This window comes from Phlebotomus argentipes, unplaced genomic scaffold (genome assembly GCF_947086385.1).
Source record: "Phlebotomus argentipes unplaced genomic scaffold, Phlebotomus argentipes genome assembly contig_5, whole genome shotgun sequence".
NCBI lineage: Eukaryota > Metazoa > Arthropoda > Insecta > Diptera > Psychodidae > Phlebotomus > Phlebotomus argentipes.
Window position 1 is genome coordinate 8,548,923 of NW_026776165.1, and position 18,789 is coordinate 8,567,711.

The 18,789-nt window shown below is 37.9% G+C and overlaps 3 protein-coding genes across 4 annotated transcripts; all 3 read left to right on the top strand.

Annotated features, from left to right (window-relative positions):
* Positions 1-4,303: 4,303 nt before the first annotated feature.
* Positions 4,304-5,668, top strand: LOC132255943 (odorant receptor Or2-like). The gene is made up of 2 exons (XM_059752117.1): positions 4,304-5,413; positions 5,468-5,668. The coding sequence occupies exons 1-2, from the start codon at positions 4,304-4,306 to the stop codon at positions 5,516-5,518; spliced, it is 1,161 nt and encodes a 386-aa protein (XP_059608100.1). The 3' UTR covers positions 5,519-5,668.
* Positions 5,669-5,930: 262 nt separating this feature from the next.
* On the top strand, positions 5,931-15,901 carry LOC132255608 (uncharacterized). 2 transcript variants are annotated; one of them, XM_059751706.1, is made up of 4 exons: positions 5,931-6,042; positions 7,278-7,507; positions 13,615-14,266; positions 15,110-15,901. In XM_059751706.1, exons 2-4 carry the CDS (start codon positions 7,319-7,321, stop codon positions 15,694-15,696), a joined length of 1,428 nt encoding a protein of 475 aa, XP_059607689.1. In that variant the 5' UTR covers positions 5,931-6,042; positions 7,278-7,318; the 3' UTR covers positions 15,697-15,901. The 2 variants fall into 2 exon arrangements, with proteins under 2 accessions (XP_059607689.1, XP_059607690.1); XM_059751707.1 differs by lacking the exon at positions 5,931-6,042 and adding an exon at positions 7,163-7,173.
* A 229-nt stretch (positions 15,902-16,130) lies between these two features.
* Positions 16,131-16,970, top strand: LOC132255609 (large ribosomal subunit protein uL15). The gene is made up of 3 exons (XM_059751708.1): positions 16,131-16,240; positions 16,400-16,466; positions 16,549-16,970. The coding sequence occupies exons 1-3, from the start codon at positions 16,238-16,240 to the stop codon at positions 16,935-16,937; spliced, it is 459 nt and encodes a 152-aa protein (XP_059607691.1). The 5' UTR covers positions 16,131-16,237; the 3' UTR covers positions 16,938-16,970.
* The last annotated feature ends 1,819 nt before the right edge of the window (positions 16,971-18,789 follow it).

The following is an 18,789-nucleotide window of genomic DNA, read 5'->3' on the forward strand; positions in this document are numbered from 1 at the left end:
CCAAGGTCATTCCCAAGACAACTGGCAAGTAACTCATGATATACGAACTTATATTCATTGCTATGTCTTCGTAATTTCTCATCGTGATGTTCAGAATATCTTGAGTACATTTGACATCCACAGTTTGTCCCAAGTAAGTTATGAAAGCTGTTTCGTTGAAGAGTTCGAGAAGTCGCATAAAACAGTCAAGATAACCGAAATGCGTCCTCAGAAGATAATGGACACAGGTCTCAATCAAAAAAGCATCGTTAATTGCGCCCATTTGAACGTCTTCCAAAAGATACCAACAAGTCTTGTTCCTTCTCGTTTTTCCACCGTCCATGATGTCATCAGCCATTATAACACTGTCGAAAAGCTAAATTGATTCCTGTCACTATATCATAGAAGCTTTTGTATTTATCACTCACCAATTCCAAACACCATCCCAGGTAATAAGCCAGTTTTAGATGTTCTGGAGTTTGTTGAGATTCAGGAGCTAACATCTTGTATGTTTCAGCAACAACAACTCCTCCATATTTCTTTCCACCAGGAACGACATAGTTCAACACCTATTTGCAAGAATTCCCGATAATCCTTTATAATTCACAAATGTTTTTCTCTTAATACCTTTGACAAGTGCTTTCCGCGCTCAATGCAGTCGATTTTGGCTGCAGTTGCTTCGAGTTCCTGAACTATTTCCGGAAAATACGACATAAACTGTTCTCTCTTTTCCTCCGAAAGCAACATATCGTCAGGTATTTCGACGTGAGCCACAAAAGGTTTACTGAAAGCACACAAATATTAGACAAACCGAAAAAATAGAAATTTCACTAAATAGAACGCACTCAACAAGAACTTTATCTTTAACACTTGGCAAAAGAGTGTAATTCTGACTGTTTTCCATATATCCCAGGTTTTTCATGATTTTTGATGTAGAGAAACAATTTTGTGAAATCTGAAGATAAGCCCTATTAAACTTCAATAACTTCTTTAATTGTGGTTTTTGAACGAGTGGAAATAATAATAGTTTATTGAAAATCATTTTAGGCACTTGAAATGTTTTGCTCTTTTCTCTCAATTGTTACTCATCTGAAGTCAAGGAAGAAACTGTTTTGCTCTCGGAAGAAATCTCTCTATTTATATTCACCAGATTTCATATAACAGTTTCAAGCTGCAACTCAAAATAACTGCACTGGTTGTGGGAAATGATTTTTGGAACAGTTGTTTTGACTACGGCTAAATTTATCTATTGACTTACATCTTCTTCCAGTCGTATGTGCGTGTAAATTTGCCACTGAATAGAGCCAGAAATCCGCAGATTCCTCATAGATGGGTTATGTGATTTCTTTCGTTTACGTTCCAGATATCAACAGAAGACATATCTCATGGAAATCTAACGGGATGTGTTGAATGTTTTTGGAAGATATTGCGGCGATAACTTGTGATTTACCTTATGGTACAGAGCCAAGTCAACATTCTCTCTCGCGGGGACACCATAAATTGCAACAAATTAATTTGAGAGATTTGAGATTTTAAAATTATGTCCAATTCCTCCTCTTTTATCTTCACGTGAGAGCATTGGCCAAGAATGCGAGTAGTACTTTATAAGTGTGTTTCTTCATTCTCAACTATCATATGTATGTCAAAGGAGAGATAGTAAATTTGTGAATTACTCATGATCTAATTAGGATAGGTTATTGCGCTCATTCGCACGAATATTACTAAATATATTTATAGGAATTTTCCTAAAATAGACAAAAGATCAATTTTTTTAACATTGAATTAGACTGAGGTTTTTAAAGTTTATTCAAAAGACATTATATGATTTACAAATAATACTGATATATTATTATATATTGAATATCGAAGTACTCATGCAATCAAACATAGGAATTAACAGAAGGAAGGAAGCGTTCAGAGAAACAAGGTAATCAACATTTTATGCTCTTGCACTGCTTCACAAAAACTATAAATTAAACTAACTTTAGGGACGTGATAATTATTATTTTAATAAAAGAAAATTTAGTAGAGAAAATTCAGTGACTATATTTTATTATCTGTTTTTATAACAATATAAGTTCCACTAAGAAAATTTATGGCAATTTCCCTTTACAATAAACCTGTGATATAAAAACATTCAAACTGCTCATGGTTACATTACTGTTTACTTTATCTGGAGGCTATAATGTGAAGAGTAATTATAAGAAGTGAAAATTTAGGGATAAAGACCACCTGCTGCTGTTGAACATGTCAAAGTCTCAATCAATTTGAGGTAAACTTTCTTCAAATCTCCATAAGAATTTTCCTCAACGTTCTTTATGAGGCGATTGTAAACTTCCTTCGAATATTCGGCATAGATTTGTGGTAATTTTACGTCTAAATACAACTGCTTGATGATGGCTTCGTCCTCCGGAGTGTCTCGTCCGTAGTGATTTTTCATGATTTCCTTCTGTGCCGCAGTCGCATTTTCCAGACACGCGACTGCCATCCAACGACACTTTCCCTCCTGAATGTCTCTCCCGACTTTTCCAGTGATCTTCGGATCGCCGAAACAATCCATGAAGTCGTTTTCAATTATATAAAAATATCCTAATTCAGTGAGAATCGGGCGCGCTTTCTTGACGATTTCCGGATTTGTGTAACCAGCCAAGGTCATTCCCAGGACAACTGGAAAATAACTTATAATGTAGGAGCTGATATTCATAACAATAGCTTCGTAGTTCTTCATCGTGATATCGAGGAAATTCTGAGAAGACTTCACATCCACAGTTTGTCCCAGATAAGTTATGAAAGCTGTTTCGTTGAAGAGTTCGAGAAGTCGCATGAAACAGTCGAGATGACCGAAATGCGTCCTCAGAAGATAATGGACACAGGTCTCAATTAAGTAAGAGTCGTTTATGGCCATCATTTGAACGTCTTCCAAAAGATACCAACAAGTTTTATTCCTTCTCGTCTTCCCACCGTCCATGATATCATCAGCCGTGTTGATGCTATCAACGAGCTACACGAATAAAAGTTTTAGCAGCGTCGCGAAAATTAAATTATTGCTTTATCACTCACCAATTCCAAACACCATCCTAAGTAATAAGCCAACTTCAGGTTTTCCTGCGTTTGTTGAGATTCAGGAGCTAACATCTTGTAAGTTTCAGCAACAACAACTCCTCCATATTTCTTTCCACCAGGAACGACATAGTTCAACACCTATTTGCAATAGTCTCATTTAGAACTTTATAATTTATAAATGTTTATTTCTAGTACCTTTGACAAGTGCTTTCCATGCTCAATATTGTCGATTTTCGCTGCTTTAGCTTCGAGTTCCTGAACGATTCCCGGGAAATACGACATAAACTGATCTCTTTTGACCTGTGATAGCAACATATCGTCAGGTATTTCAATGTGGGCTGTATTGGGTTTTCTGAAACGCATAAAGTTTGTTAAAACATATATCAATTCAGCATCATTTCATTCGATGCAAACGCACTTAATGAGAACTTTGTCTTTGACACTTGGTAGCATTGCATATTTGTCACTGGTCTCCATATATCCTAAATTATTCACGATCTTTGAAGTAGAAAAGCACCTTTTCACAGAAGTTTTTTTAATGTTTGCACTGAATTTAATTATATTCAGAATGCTAGGTTTCTGACTGAGAAACAATACTTTGTTGAAAATCATTTTCGTCCCTCACTTTTTACTTGATGAACTTGAAGATTCTTATCCAAAGCCAAATATCACACTGGCGCCCTTAGAAGCTTTCGCTCTATTTATATTCCACAAATTTCTCATAACAAGTTTATGGCTCATACTTAAAATATGTAAAAAGTCATTCTAAGACTGTTTATTGTTGTATTGGCGTAAAATCATATGTTTTGCTCATAATCTCTGGATTACGTTTTGATAGTATTTTGTATTTTTGGTCCAGAAACTATGGTAAAAATTCTGTTATAGATACTTACCTGAATTAATTCACATCTGTGTTCGTGAACTAATCCTCCTCGTCACGCAATTCTCAGTGACGCTATTCAGTCATTAACGCAATAAAATTACGTTAGAACTCAAAGATAAATAATTCCGTTTTCACGTCACAAGTTAAGTCAATGCATAAAGCCATAATTAAGCTTTTTAATATACATCAAAGGACAAATTGGCAAAGCTTCATTTTCTGCGTGAATTCGTAATGATTGCATGTTCCCTTGAATCCCGTCGTGCAAATTTATTGAACATTCAATTTGCAGTCTTACAAAAGGGGAATTATTGTTCAGGAAAATCGCAATCAGTTGCAGAAAGTCGCTGTCGCAAGGTAAAAGTGTGTGTTTGTGAAAAAATGGTGCTGAAGAATCAGGACATCTACTTGGGCATTTTAAGTGAAGTCGATAAGATTGGCAGAAAGCTTGGATTGGACTATTATTTGCGCGATATCACGAAACCAATGACAATTTCGCTTTATTTCAACATTTTTCAAGACATTGTCGGGATTCTCTTCACCATGATTTCCATGTATACTTCGCGCGATAATCCATTGGAAATGATTTTCGCCTTCTCGACCATCGGAGTGATTTTCACAATATCCAATAAAACTCTACTGGCTATCACGATGAATTACTGCGTGCATCAAATAATTGCGGAGACAAAGAATCAATTTGCGAGACTGAATGTCGATGCGGAGAAGGCGGAGTGGCAGAAAAATGGGCTGGAATACTTTCAGAAAGTGTACAAATATCTCTTTTGGTGCTATCTCGGATCTCCGGTGTTCATGTTCATCTGCACCATTTCGGCGTCAATTTACAACAATGAAAAGTATCTGGTGCTTGGATATGCCATACCTTTTGTCGATCCACAGCGATCGCCAGGATATGAAATTAACTTCCTATTCCAGGCGTCTCAATGCTATGTTGCAGTCACAACAGTGATCATGTTCGACGTCTTCTACTTGGGACACATGCTGATTGAGTGCCATCACTTTATGGCCATGATTGAGTATTTTCACGATCTCGATCGTCTTGCAAATGAATCTGGTGAAGTGAGAGACTTAGAAGCTGCTGACAGGATTCTGATATCTGTAATCAATGAGTTTCAAAGTCACATCAGAATCATGAGACTTCTCGACATCTTCACAAGTTTTCACAACTTGTGCGCCATTGCAGCTCTCATGATAGCACTAATCCTGACACTCTTTGTCCTCATAAAGATCCTGTGGATACCCGGAATAGTTCTGTGCGTCACGATGATATTCAATTTACTCTTTCACACTGCTATTGGAACAGTTTACATCACCTTTGCTGAGAGATTCGAGAAGGCAGTTTATAATTGTCAATGGTACAATTTTCCTGCCCGGATTCAAAGGATGTTCATTATCCTGTTGGCATTGGCGCAAAGACCTATTCAACCATCTGCTGGTGGCTTTGCTGCCATGGATCTCAGGACATTTCTGCAGGTAATGCGACAACGATTGAGCGTTTTCCTAAAACTTAACGTCTTTCATTTGCAGTGCATGAAGACAACTTACACAGTGCTTATGATGCTGCTCAATCGAAGCTAAATTGCCCTTAAAGCATTGGTGCATTGCAATTGCTACTTAGGAGCCCCTGATGGAGTGCTTTTGAATTTAAATAACCGCGTAGAACAGTTTTTTGCATTGATGGATTGCAACTTGGCTAAATTCGCTTCACTTCAGCTACACTGAGAGAAATCACAGAGATCAATGATTGTAGTAGAATTATAAATAACAACTCCTTGAAAGCAAGGTCAGATGTGTTAATAAAAATACGATCATGTGGAGGAAAAGCTCTGACTCAGGAGATTTTCTCTGGTCATCTTGAAACGACAAAGAGCCCTGATATCGCACGCCGTTAGCTGATAACGAAAATAACATCTGACTGTTGTTAAGTGTATCGACTTCTCCCTCGTGCGCCGTTGGACTCATTCAGTTGACGAGAAGACTTGACGCTGTGCACATGCGTTGGGCGCAAAATCCGCGATCAGTTGTTATTTCTTGATCACTTGGCAAGGAAACGGCCGTGCTTCCTCGCGGAAGTTGTTAACCTTTATATTAGTGAATCAAAGGTTTGTGATTCTATTTCATGAGCACAGAGTGTGATGTGATTGAAGAGCACATTGACGACAAGTGGCTTTCACTGTGGTTGTAATCACCATTCAAATTCATTTCTATACAATCTAATTGAATGAATTATCTCAATTCTGCCAATTATGCGGGAAGCGAGTGATACACCTTGTGAAACTAAACCAGCAATCACTGCAACGTTTCGTGTAATTTATTAATTTGTGTTCGAATGTTCGGTTAAAAATAGCACAAAAAGATGGGTTATTTTTATCGATACAGAGAGAAAAACCCTTTTTGATTTCACTGAAACTCCCACCAAATTTCAGAATAAGCCACAAAAGTGTTTATCAACAAACAAATTAAATGAATTTCTGGTGACAATTAATTTTATCACTCTTCGTAATTCATTAATTATGGTAGTCTCGTGTTTCCGATGAAACTTCACGAGTGTTTTAATTTTTATCACTTTATAAGCTTGAAACCGCATTAAATTATGATATGAGTTCCAGAAATGTTACAACTGATATATTTAATGGAATAACCAAACCGTGAATAAATATTTAAAATTATTGCAGAGCAGATATGCACACCAGTTGATACTCGATATCAACCAGTTAATTGTTGATCATTTAGCAAATTTTCGTAATATAAAAGGAAAAATATTAACGTGTGCGTTTTAGGCACCAAATTTAGGAATCAATCTTATTGAGTGAATTTCTTAAAATGTGGTAAATTTAAAGACATAGAAACTCATTTACCGTTTTTCTTTCAATTCTACTATAAAAAAAAAACTATTTAATTACTGCTCTTTCGGAAATAGATCGATATTTCAACTATGACTACTTAATAATTGTAAGAGAAAATATGAATTTATGCGTTCTTCAAGATCATCTGTAGAAGAAGACAGAAAGAAGAGTCCCAGACTTGTGATTCAACAGCAGAACAACGTGGTCAAAGACAGAGCTTATTGAACTTCTTATTTAATTTATAACTCAACGCCGTTCTGTGTCGCGTGTGGGAGAATCTGAAAGATATGCGACTCTTTTCTTTTATTGTTCACAGCTGGAAATTCGTATGTGCAAACTAATAAAGTATATGTGAAAAGGATGAGAGCATCAGACTGATTTATGGATGTAAGGCGATTATAAATTGCAAAGAGAAAAAGAATCATTGCCATCTTTGGGGGATGTTTTATTTTTCTGTTAGTGATCATATTTTGCTAATTCTGCAATTTCAGACTTCCTCTCTTGGGATCAATTGACACGATTCTGCGCTGAAATGGGCCTCAAAGACTTCGTTCACCGACTTGAGCCAGTTCAATTGTACGTTGTGCTCATCTTATCAATCGTATATTTTCTCGTTCAGCTCTTCTTCAGCCACATAACACACGCTCTCACGCTTCTAGTGAACTCTTATCACATGCTGTGCAACATTATCGCTCTCACTGGATGCATAATTACCATTAAGGTGAGTGGTGGCTATAGCAAAATGTCTCTATTGTGATTAGATTGAATGTGACTGGCCAATTGCTGAATATCGTCGCTTTTATCTAATCTTCACCGCAACAAAGTTGTGGGCGATTATTGATAATCTATTGCTGATTATCCAGTCACTTTGGCGGGCCATCAGTGTCTCTAATTCGTGTGTGGCTCAGTGACTTTTATCTACCAGGAAAGAATAAATGATAGTGTACACATTTTTCTCCATTTCTTGTTCAAATAGAAAAAAAGCCAGTAGCGTCTTATCTTGCTCTTGTCCCAATTAACAAATGACTTGAGTCTCTTGTAAGTTGACTTCTCATTTGCACACTTCACGTGTAATTTACAACCAGCTCCGGTGGAAATGTGTGACGAGATTCGAAGTCTGGAAAAAGTACCTTATAAATCCGAAACGAGAATGAACGCAATGAAAGCACTGGTACGTGCCAGAAATAATCTAAAAGTGCTTTATTCACTGAGATATTGTTATCGGCCAGAAAAACCAATGACGCGAAATTGAGGAAGGGAATGAAGGGACCATGAATCATATTAGATTATGAAAATGAGAAAAATTTATGGAATTATTCTTGATCAGTTATGTTTCAAGATACAATCTCACGATATACAAGTTTCAATTCACCCCCCCGAAGTCCGGACATCATGCAAGCTGAACAAGGCGCGCGTCTATCAATGCCCATTTCTATCAATTTGCCCTTTTCTGCATTGTCACTCTCAATCTTCAGCCAATAACATCTTGTGACCTCAGCACATTTACCTCTCTTTTTACCTCTGTATTTGGCATCAACTTCATGAACGCGTTTCACTATGTTTGACTAATTGCTGATGTTGATATGTGGAATTATTCGAATCACATAACATTATAAACAAACAGTGATTATTATGTGGAAAACACACTTTGAGATTGTGTATTAAGGTTTATTTTCTAACGCAAACAGAACCGCATTCAGGTTCAATGTCGCCCTGCAAACATACATCTCTCCGCGACAACGGAAGAACTTCGTCTCAAGCTGTTTGCTTTGCATATCATTTTGCACGTCAAAACACTTTATATTTGGGTAGAAGTCGTAAAATTCTTTTTCCCAAACACATAAGGCAATATAACAGTCTTTCGGCACTTCTTTGACATTTTCTGAATGTGGAGAAAAAAATAATTTAACAAGTGACGTAAATGTTACTTTTTTGAAGTCTAATAAACACATATGGTGAAGTTATTTATACACTGCGAGGAATTTTGTTGTAGAAATATAGAAAAAATATATACAACTAAAAACATTTTATTAAGAGTTCAATGAATGAATTATTAAATAACACGTGATGTATGCAAATTATAATTTTTAACAATTAATAAAGGATCATGAAGTAGATATGTGGAAAAATCAAAAGGTTTTAATCAGTGTTATACTTTTATATACTAAGAATACACAGTAAACATAAATGCGGATGATAAAATTTTGTGATTAAAAGTACTAACGAGATTGCACACAGTTGCCATAAAAATTTTCTGTCTCCTGCAAAGATTATTTTTAGCACGATAACGATTCATTGTTCAGAAGCACTTAAAATTGTTATATTATCTCGTAAAAATTAAGGAAATAATCCACCAGCGGCTGTTGAACAAGTTAGATCATTTATCAATCTAAGGTAAACTTTCTTCAAATCGCCGTACGAATTTTCCTCGACATTCCTCATCAACCGATTATAAACTTCTTTCGAATACTCTGCATAGATTTCTGGTAATTTCATATCCAAATACAGCTGCTTGATGATGGCAGCGTCCTCCGGAGTGTCTCGTCCGTAGTGATTTTTCATGATTTCCTTCTGCGCCGGAGTCGCATTTTCCAGACACGCAACTGCCAACCAGCGACACTTTCCCTCTTGAATGTCTCTCCCGACTTTTCCGGTGACCTTCGGATCGCCGAAACAATCCAAGAAGTCGTTTTCAATAAGGAAAAAGTATCCTAACTCAATGAGAATTGGACGCGCTTTCCGAAGATGCTCAGGATCTGTATAGCCAGCCAAAGTCATTCCCAGAGCAACTGGCAAGAATGCTGCTGTATGCGAGCTTATTTTCTTAGCAATGGCCTCGTAAGTCTTCATCGTCATGTTCATTAAGTCTTGCGCGCTTCTTACATCAAGCGATTGGCCTAAGAAGGTTATGAGCATCGTTGCGTTTATGGTGTCCCAAAGATGTGAGAAACAGTTGAGATGGCCAAAATGCTTTCTTAGCAAATAAAACGCAGCGGTTTGAAGCAACAAAGAATCATTTGCAGCACTCAATTTTACGCCTTCTAAGCGATACCAACACGTCTTATTCCTTCTCGTGTGGCCGCCATCTATCATATCATCACACACGAGGATACCGTCCAAGAGCTGAAAATATTGTTCACGACAAGCTTTTGATAACAACTCGACAGAAGATTAAAGCGTTGCGTTCGTCTCACCACTTCAAGTATCCATCCTAGGTAAAAAGCTCGCTTCAGCTTTTCCGGGCCTAAATCTGTCGTCAGCGTCTTGTAAGTCTCAACAGTGATTATGCCGGCATATTTCTTCCCACCTTCGCTCACGTAATCGAGAACCTTTTTGAAAAGTTTTGTTCGTTTGCTTGGTTTTTTAAATCAATTTGCCTTCTTCATACCTTTCTCAGGTGTTTTCCACTCCCAATACTATCGATTTCAGCTGCTTTGGCTTCAAGTTCGTCAGCGATTTCTGGATAATAAGACAAGAATTCATCTAATGTTTTCTTCGAAAGCAACATTTCATCGGGAATTTCAACGTGAGACAAATGAGGTTTACTGAAAGCACGGAATTTGTAGTCAAATCACTCCAAATCGTGATATTTCTTTCAATTGGAACATACATAACAAGAGATTTATTCTTAATTTTCGGCAACAAGGAGTAGTTTTCATCAGAATTCATATACTCAATATTTCTGTCGGTCATCGTAGTTGAGAATTGTTTTTTCGCTAAATCTGCACTTAATTTAAGTAAATATTTCATTTTGAATATCTGAGAAAGTGACAAAATCTTATGCACGATCATATTATTCACTTTTAATTGGTTAGATTCTCCACTGTATTTCAGTCACTTTTCCAAAGTCAGACAACGAACTGACCATCCAAAGAGACTGCATTCTTTTTATATTCACTGGGATCAACATGGCGGAATTTTTGGCGAAATTCATGACGTGGATAATTTACGGTTAAACTAAGATATGTCGGTATCATGAAAGTTTCAATATCAACGTTATCTGCATCATAAATACTCAAATAGTGGGTAAAAATATACCTCTGCCAATTTACCTTTGTAAAAATTTACCAATTTACGAGTCTTTTGGAATATTATTGGCGCGTGTTTTCAATCGAAGCACTTGAGAAGATTTTATCGTAAATTTAAGAGCATGAAACCGAATAAAATAGTAAGTTTCAATCGACAATTTTATCACTGCTGTTTTCGTAAATTTATTAAGCATCTTGAATATTTACAACCCTTAAAAGTACAACTTCCACACCTGCTTTTTTTGGCTTTTCTACATTATAACGTCATATATATATATGATGGGTTTAATGACCCTGCAGCAAATTATGGGTATAAACCGCCAACAGTCGAGGAGCAAGTCAAAGTCTCAATCAATTTAAGGTATACTTTCTTCAAATCTCCATAAGAATTTTCCTCCACATTCTTCATCAGGCGATTGTAAACTTCTTTCGAATACTCTGCATAGATTTCCGGTAAATTCATATCCAAATACAACTGCTTGATGATGGCAACATCCTCCGGAGTGTCTCGTCCGTAGTGATTTTTCATAATTTCCCTCTGCGCCGGAGTCGCATTTTCCAGACACGCAACTGCTAACCAACGACACCTGCCCTGCTGAATGTCTCTCCTGACTTTTCCGGTGATCTTCGTGCCAAAGCAATCCATGTAGTCATTTTCGATAAGATAAAAGTACCCCAATTCACTGAGAATTGGGTGCGCTTTCTTTACAATTTCCGGATCTGTGTAACCAGCCAGAGTCATTCCCAAGACAACTGGCAAGTAACTTATAATGTATCCAGTTGAAGTTAAAGTTATGCTCTCGTAGTTTTTCATCGTAATATTCTCGATATTCTGTGTAAATTTCCCATCGTCGATCTGACCCAGGAAAAACATAAAGAGACTTTCCGTGAAGAGTTCTTGAAGTCGCATGAAACAGTCGAGATGGCCGAAATGCGTCCTCATCAGATATTGGACACACTTTTCAATCAAAAATGAATCGTTAATTGCACCCATTTGAACGTCTTCCACAAGATACCAACAAGGTTTGTGTCTTCTCGTCTTTCCGCTGTCTGTGATGTCATCAACGACACCAATACTGTCAACAAGCTAGTAAAAGAATTCTTGTTATGCTACGGAAACTAAATTTAATTTTAGATGTCAATCTAATGCTCACCAATTCCAGACACCATCCTAGGTAATAAGCCAGCTTCAGTTTCTCCGGGGTTAGATCTGGCGTTAGCATTTTGTATGTTTCGGCAACCACGATTCCTCCATATTTATTTCCACCTTCGGTTATATAGTCTAGAACCTATTAAAGTGTTATTTAATAATTATTCGTTGTTGTAAGACTTGATCTTTTCTTACCCTTCTTAGGTGTGCTCCGCGCTTAATGTGATCGATTGATGATGCTTTATTTTCAAGTTCATTCGCAATTTCCGGATAATAAGACAAAAATTGATCTCTTTTGGCTTTTGAGAGTAACTTGTCGTCGTCTATTTTGGTGTACGTCATGTCAGGTTTACTGAAAATCCACGATAACTTATAATACAATCAAATCAATCATGCTTCTTCTAATTTATAACTCACTCTACAAGAACTTTGTCTTTGATATTTGGTAAAATGCTGTATTTGTTGTAGTGATTATCCAAATATCCAATATTTCTGACTGCCGAAGTTGTAGAGAAGAATCTTTCCTTTGAAAATGTTTGAAAAGCAGCACTGAATTTAAGGACATTCGTCGTTCTTAGTTTCTGAGCAACCGAAAAAACTTTATTCCAAATCATTTTTCAGCACTTCAAATTGATTCACCTTTTAAATATTAAAGCTGTTTAAGTCACTTCGCCAAAGTTAGAGAACACACTGTCGATCCAAAAGAATTTCTTCCTTTTATACTCTCCTTATCGATTTATTAGTGAAATAGTGGTATTGGCTTATTACCTATAATATAAAACATATATATGTCGGTATCATGAAACTTTATGTGTTGATGTTATCTGTATCGTAAATACTCAAATAATGCAAAACTTTAATCATTTTACGGATATTTTAGCTAATCGTGAGAACAGCGAATCGTCAATTCGTCGCAGGATTTGAATTTATATTTAATGGTAGAATGAAGATTTGTGAATTGCAACAATATTTTCAACTAGAATTTTGACTACATCTCAAATTAAATTTTTTTTGATAAGGATCTTTTTAAATGTCGAGTAACGTTGTAATGTCAATAACCTCAATAACTCTTTCAACTTTATTTCATTATAACCTTATATTTGTAATGAATTTATTGCCCAGGATTTTTTTGGTGTTCTTTATGGTGAAAACACAGCATTTTGGTTAGCAACCATTCATTGGGTTTATCTCTTTCTTCAAAGACAAATTCTGTAGACGATGTTGCGCGAGCAGGAAGGAAAATGCACGATACGCGTGGTGAAGAAAGAAATAATGGTTGCTGATCAAAATGCTGTGTTTTCACCATTAGTTTTATTTGGTGATTATTTGATGTTTTCCCCAAATATGACAAATTTTCAACAAATCTGCTTAGCAATTACGACATTAGAATCGTGGAAATGAAATTCACTTTATCGCGTTAGTTGCATTTTAAATGGCAAATTGGTATGTCAGCAAGGATCGCGGTTTTTTTAATTCACAATGATTTATCCATTTTATCGCTTGAATTATAATGAAGACGGTGATGTGCGGTTGCTAAATTGTATGCAATCATGCTTTAAAGGCAATAGAGATTATACTAATTGATACTTCACATGTCGCATCGTATCACAGCACTGGCATTAATGCGGTTTCTCTCTCTCTCTCTTGCAGTACAGCAAAAAGGCGCCCGGTTCGCCTGCGCCTCGAAAGGAGAATGACTGCGCAATCGAGATGCAGCCGAACGCGGATCAGCGGCTGCAGAGCTGCGATCACCAGAGCGGCGTCCTGAGGAACACCTTTGGCTGGACGCGCATCGATCTGCTCACGATGATGATTGTGTGCATCTTCATGGCGTCGCTCAGCTTCTCGCTGCTCGTGGAGGCTCTGCAGACGCTCATCCACATCAACTACGCCGATACGATGCACCATCCCATCCCGGTGCTCGTAGTGGGCGCTACGGGGCTCGTGCTCAACGGCGTGTGCCACCTGCTCATCGGCGGCTACACCTTTCACCAGGGCAGCTTCCTGCACATCACGTCCAGCGGAAACGTGGTGCTGGACCGCGTGGTGTCAGACAAGTCCGTGCAGAAGGGCGAGCGGCGCCTATCGCGCACCAAGAAGTACGCCGTGACGCTGGTGCAGCAGGACGGCGGTTACCGGCAGAGCATCATGGAGATCGCTCGCGACATTTGCAGCTGCCTCTTTGTCATCGCGTGCGCAATCATCGTGTTCTTCGTGAACAATGAGAACATCACCAAGTTCATCGATCCCGTGATCTCCATTCTCTCCTGCATCGTCCTGCTGATCCTCAGCTATCCTTACAGTGAGTATGATGCGCTTAATCTATGCTGAACTATTTTTCACAAACATGGGTTCTCTTGTAGGTTCAGATTATTGTAGAATCTGTCTCAGCTTTAGGCTTTTTCTTGAATTTGTCATTGTTTTATCCTTAATCACAAGGTTTCATTGTGGTTTTCAAACCTCAAATGTGGTGTCGTGAACTTTTCATTTTTGTAAAGAAACAAAAACAATTTTACATATCTAAGAATTATGACTTTTATTTAATATTTAAATTGTAATATGAAGTGTGACGAATATTGCTATAAAATATTTTGCTTATCGTTATTCTTTCACTTTATCTCTGAATGAAATGTTACCAAACAAACAATTATGCATGTAAATTATGTAAAAAAAATTCCTACTAAATACTCAGATTGATTATCGCTTAAGTCGATTAGGAAATGAATTTCACTCTGAGTGAGTGTGAAAAGAATGTTTGGGTTTGTTTACAGCAGATAAGCCGATTTCTGACCATCGCGTGTGGTGAACCTCAAACTTTATGAGTCTGAGATTCAGCGCTCAGATAAGACTGTGAAATACTCGAAGTGTGATCTTTTTCCCAATGAAGACTCACAATTGCAATTCCGCATAATAGTCACGCTCCGCACTTCAATTATATAATTAACAAATTACAATTCATCTTGATACTCCTCGAGTCTATTGAAACGCCATGAGTTCTTCTTATGATTTGACTGGTCAATATCTCACACTTTATTTGGGTCGATGCGGTGCAAAATGGCAATGAGAGAGCCAATTGCGGCGCAAATGAATCATTTGGACTCCATTTGAAGGCGTGAGTTGAGTAAATTGTCCTCTTTTCTTGCAGTGAAGGAATCCAGTCTCATCTTACTGCAAACAATTCCAGGCTCAATCGACATTGAGCACTTCAAGAACACGCTTCTGACCACCTTTCCGGAGATTGAGAGCGTGCACGATCTGCACATTTGGCAGCTCACGCGAAGCAAGTACGTCTCGACGGCTCACGTGATCTTCCAGGATCCGCGCACGTACGCTCGCGTGATGGAGGATGTGCTGAGCTTCTTCCGCGACCAGGGCATCACGATCGTTACGGTGCAGCCGGAGTTCAAGACCAAGTCCAGGAGCGCGTCCGTGGACAGGAAGTCCGGCGATTGCCTGATGGTCTGTCGCGACGTCTCCTGCCTGGACAAGTCCTGCTGCAAGAGCTTCGAGCAGCTCGCCCCGGAGATTTGCCACGGCGATTCACGAGATGCCAAGCCAGCGCCAAAAAGCTGCCCGAATGGAGTGCAGCCGCCAAAATTGGACGCCAAGACGCCAAGAGAGAACTTCAGTATTAGCGTGGGAAATGTGAATGAAGGGAATGAAGTGAATTCGAGTCCGCTGAGAAAATTCAATAGCGAGCCCCATTTATTCATTCGAGAAGAGCAACAGTGAAGATTCCTCGGAATGCAGACTGAAATATTTGTTCAACTGCTCTAAAGTTTTACGGGTCTTCGGAAGACATTTCCACTAACTTCTAATCAACACCGTGTGCCAGATTTTATCCAAAAAAGAAGAGATTACAGATTATTGTTTTATGAAAATTAAATTATAGCTAAAGATTTTACTTCAAGAGCGCATGGAAGAAAAGTGTTCATTGACGTGAAGAAATGGTATTTGAAGTTCCTATGCAATTTGTAGGAAGTCAATTTTACATTTTGTAATATTGTCTTGTGAATAAAATTATTTAATACTTATTAATCATTCTATTCGTCATCGTATTCAATTTGGAATTCTCTAAAAATCCTATAAGATTGAACTCATACGAACCGCATTTTCAATTTGACACCAAATGTTCGTTTCAAGGTGGCGCTGGCGACGGAAAGGCGAATGGTGTTTTTGCTGTCACGCCAACTTCCGTCTCTAGCAAATGTCTTTTCACTCAAAGCTTGTGGGAAACGTGGACGCGTTTCATTGAGTTTTATCAAAAATAACAATGGTGAGTGTTGTTTTTCCTCCAAATTTCAACCTAAATCCACGCCAGTAACTCTAAGGCGTGCCATAAATGTGGAGGAATGACGAAAATGTCGTTCAATTCTGAGAAAACCGCATAGTTCTGGGCAACCTTCTAATCCTGCTATTTTCATGTGTTTTTCAGTCCAACCAGAAGAGGAGAAAGACCAGGAAGCTCCGTGGTCACGTCAGCCACGGTCACGGTCGCATTGGTGAGTAAAGACACAGTGATCTTGCCACGATTTCTCGCTTCCCAGACAGAGTGTGAGGTTATGTTGGTGTGTGTGTTTTCAGGGAAGCACAGGAAGCATCCGGGCGGTCGCGGTAACGCCGGTGGCATGCACCACCACCGCATCAACTTCGACAAGTACCATCCCGGGTACTTCGGCAAGGTGGGCATGCGAGTGTTCCACCTGCGACGCAACCACACTTACTGCCCAACTCTCAACCTGGACAAGTTGTGGACGCTGGTGAGCGAGAAGGTGCGCGAGGACTGCGCCAAGGAGGCCACCAAGGAGAACCCGAAGGTGCCCGTGGTGGATCTGGTGAAGTTCGGCTACTACAAGCTCCTGGGCCGCGGGCATCTGCCCAAGCAGCCCATCATTGTGAAGGCCAAGTTCTTCTCCGCCAAGGCGGAGCGCAAGATCAAGGAAGCCGGAGGCGCTTGCATTCTGCGTGCCTAAATCAATAAATCAACCCACTTTCCACCCGGAAAACCAGTTGTTCCTCCATTTTAAGGCTGTCCTTGGGGTGTTGTCTCTGTGATTCTGCTCAGTATTCTGCACGCTGCTGCATCACTAAGTCTTCACCACGTATCGTGATGGCCGTGAATTGTCCTGGGCAACTTTAGTGAGAAATCTCATACCGGCAAAACGAGAAATCTCGAGAATACAATCCATGTTTTCACACTGCACCACTTAATAGCCTAAAGGTAGGCAAAACTGTACCATTTCAAATTCATCACTATTATTGAATCTATTCTTACATTGATTCCAAAAGAGAATTTCCATGAACAAATGGTTCAATTCAAAAAATTTCTCGCAATCGTGAACCTTCAAATACCTGATATTGATTGGATCTGTGTGGAAAAAGCACCAGCAACGCGAGAAGAAGTGGAACGACCAAAGTAAACAGATATGAAAATCAATTATTCGTTAACTCTGTTCGGATTTTTCATATTTTTTCCACTTTTCACTAGACTTTTTTTTCATACAACTCAGTTACTCAGTCTGTTCAATATAGTTACTGTTTATGTTGAATTCGTGCATATTATTGCTATATTACCCAATGTTTTCCTCTTTTGCACTAAAGTTAAAGCTTTATTTCAACGATTACAACATTGTTCGTGAAGTTTTATATTCTATTAATTCGAAATAAGGGATTTCCTTCTAAAAAAAAATATATATATCTGATAATATGTTTTGAGGCTTTAGAGTCAGAAGATTGTTAAAACCTTTCTGATAATTCACTGAATCTTCATAATAAAGAAGTGTTATTAATCCCAGTACGGAAAACGCTCCTTAATTAATATCAAATTCTTGATAGGGATGAAAACTTGTTTATAGGGGGTGGAAAACGATGACAACACGGGCAATTAAACTAAAGTGGAATAAAGTTTTCATATTTGATGCCAAGGCTTTGTCAGATAATTTTCATATAATATTGAGCCTTTGCGAGAAGCCACTTGGTGTTGAGTAAAGTGTTTGCATTACTTATCAAACTCTTGCCAGGAAAGCGACTTGCGGATGTGAGAGATTGAATGGTGCTATATGGATTCTCGTTTTCTCATTATCTCCAGGTTAATTTATTCAAAGATATGAAGCACTTTATTGCATCTTCCAGTTTGATTACCAAACAATATCCCATAAAACGCTAATCTCTGAGACAATATTGTTCGAAAATTAGTTAAACTTACAAACAATATATTGAATTATTACATTTTGAGGAGTTTTGGAAGTTTCACGGTTTATATGCAATATTCACGACAATATTAATTGCACTTGTAAAATGAGAAATTATGATGTTACGAACAGAGTTTATAGTGCTTCTGGAGAGTTTCTGTGCTTATCAGTCGTGAATACAAGGAAAAAGTCTCACAATCTACAATCAGATACAGTTTTGTATGAATTGATAAAAATATACTTGTTTTGAAGTTCTCATTATATTTTTGCCACCAAAAGAACTGATAAAATTGTTCACAGCGATACAATCAATGGAATTGAATGATTTGAGTACACATTCCATTGTTTTCTTTCCATTTCTGGTGCATTCATTCATTGTTGCTCATTCACTATCAATTTGAACTCAAAAAGCACAAAAATTGAGCTGCAAAAGAGATACCGAAGCAATATGTTATCTGTTAAATAAACACCACCAATTGTGTTAGAAAGAATGATTAGAAATATAGTTAATTACGGTCTTGTTTCAATGTTCAGAATAATTTTTGTACTTAAAAATGAAATTTAACTGTTCTATAAATGGTTTTATAATTCAATTTACAATCAATTTTTATCTTTTTTCTATTTGAATTTGGGA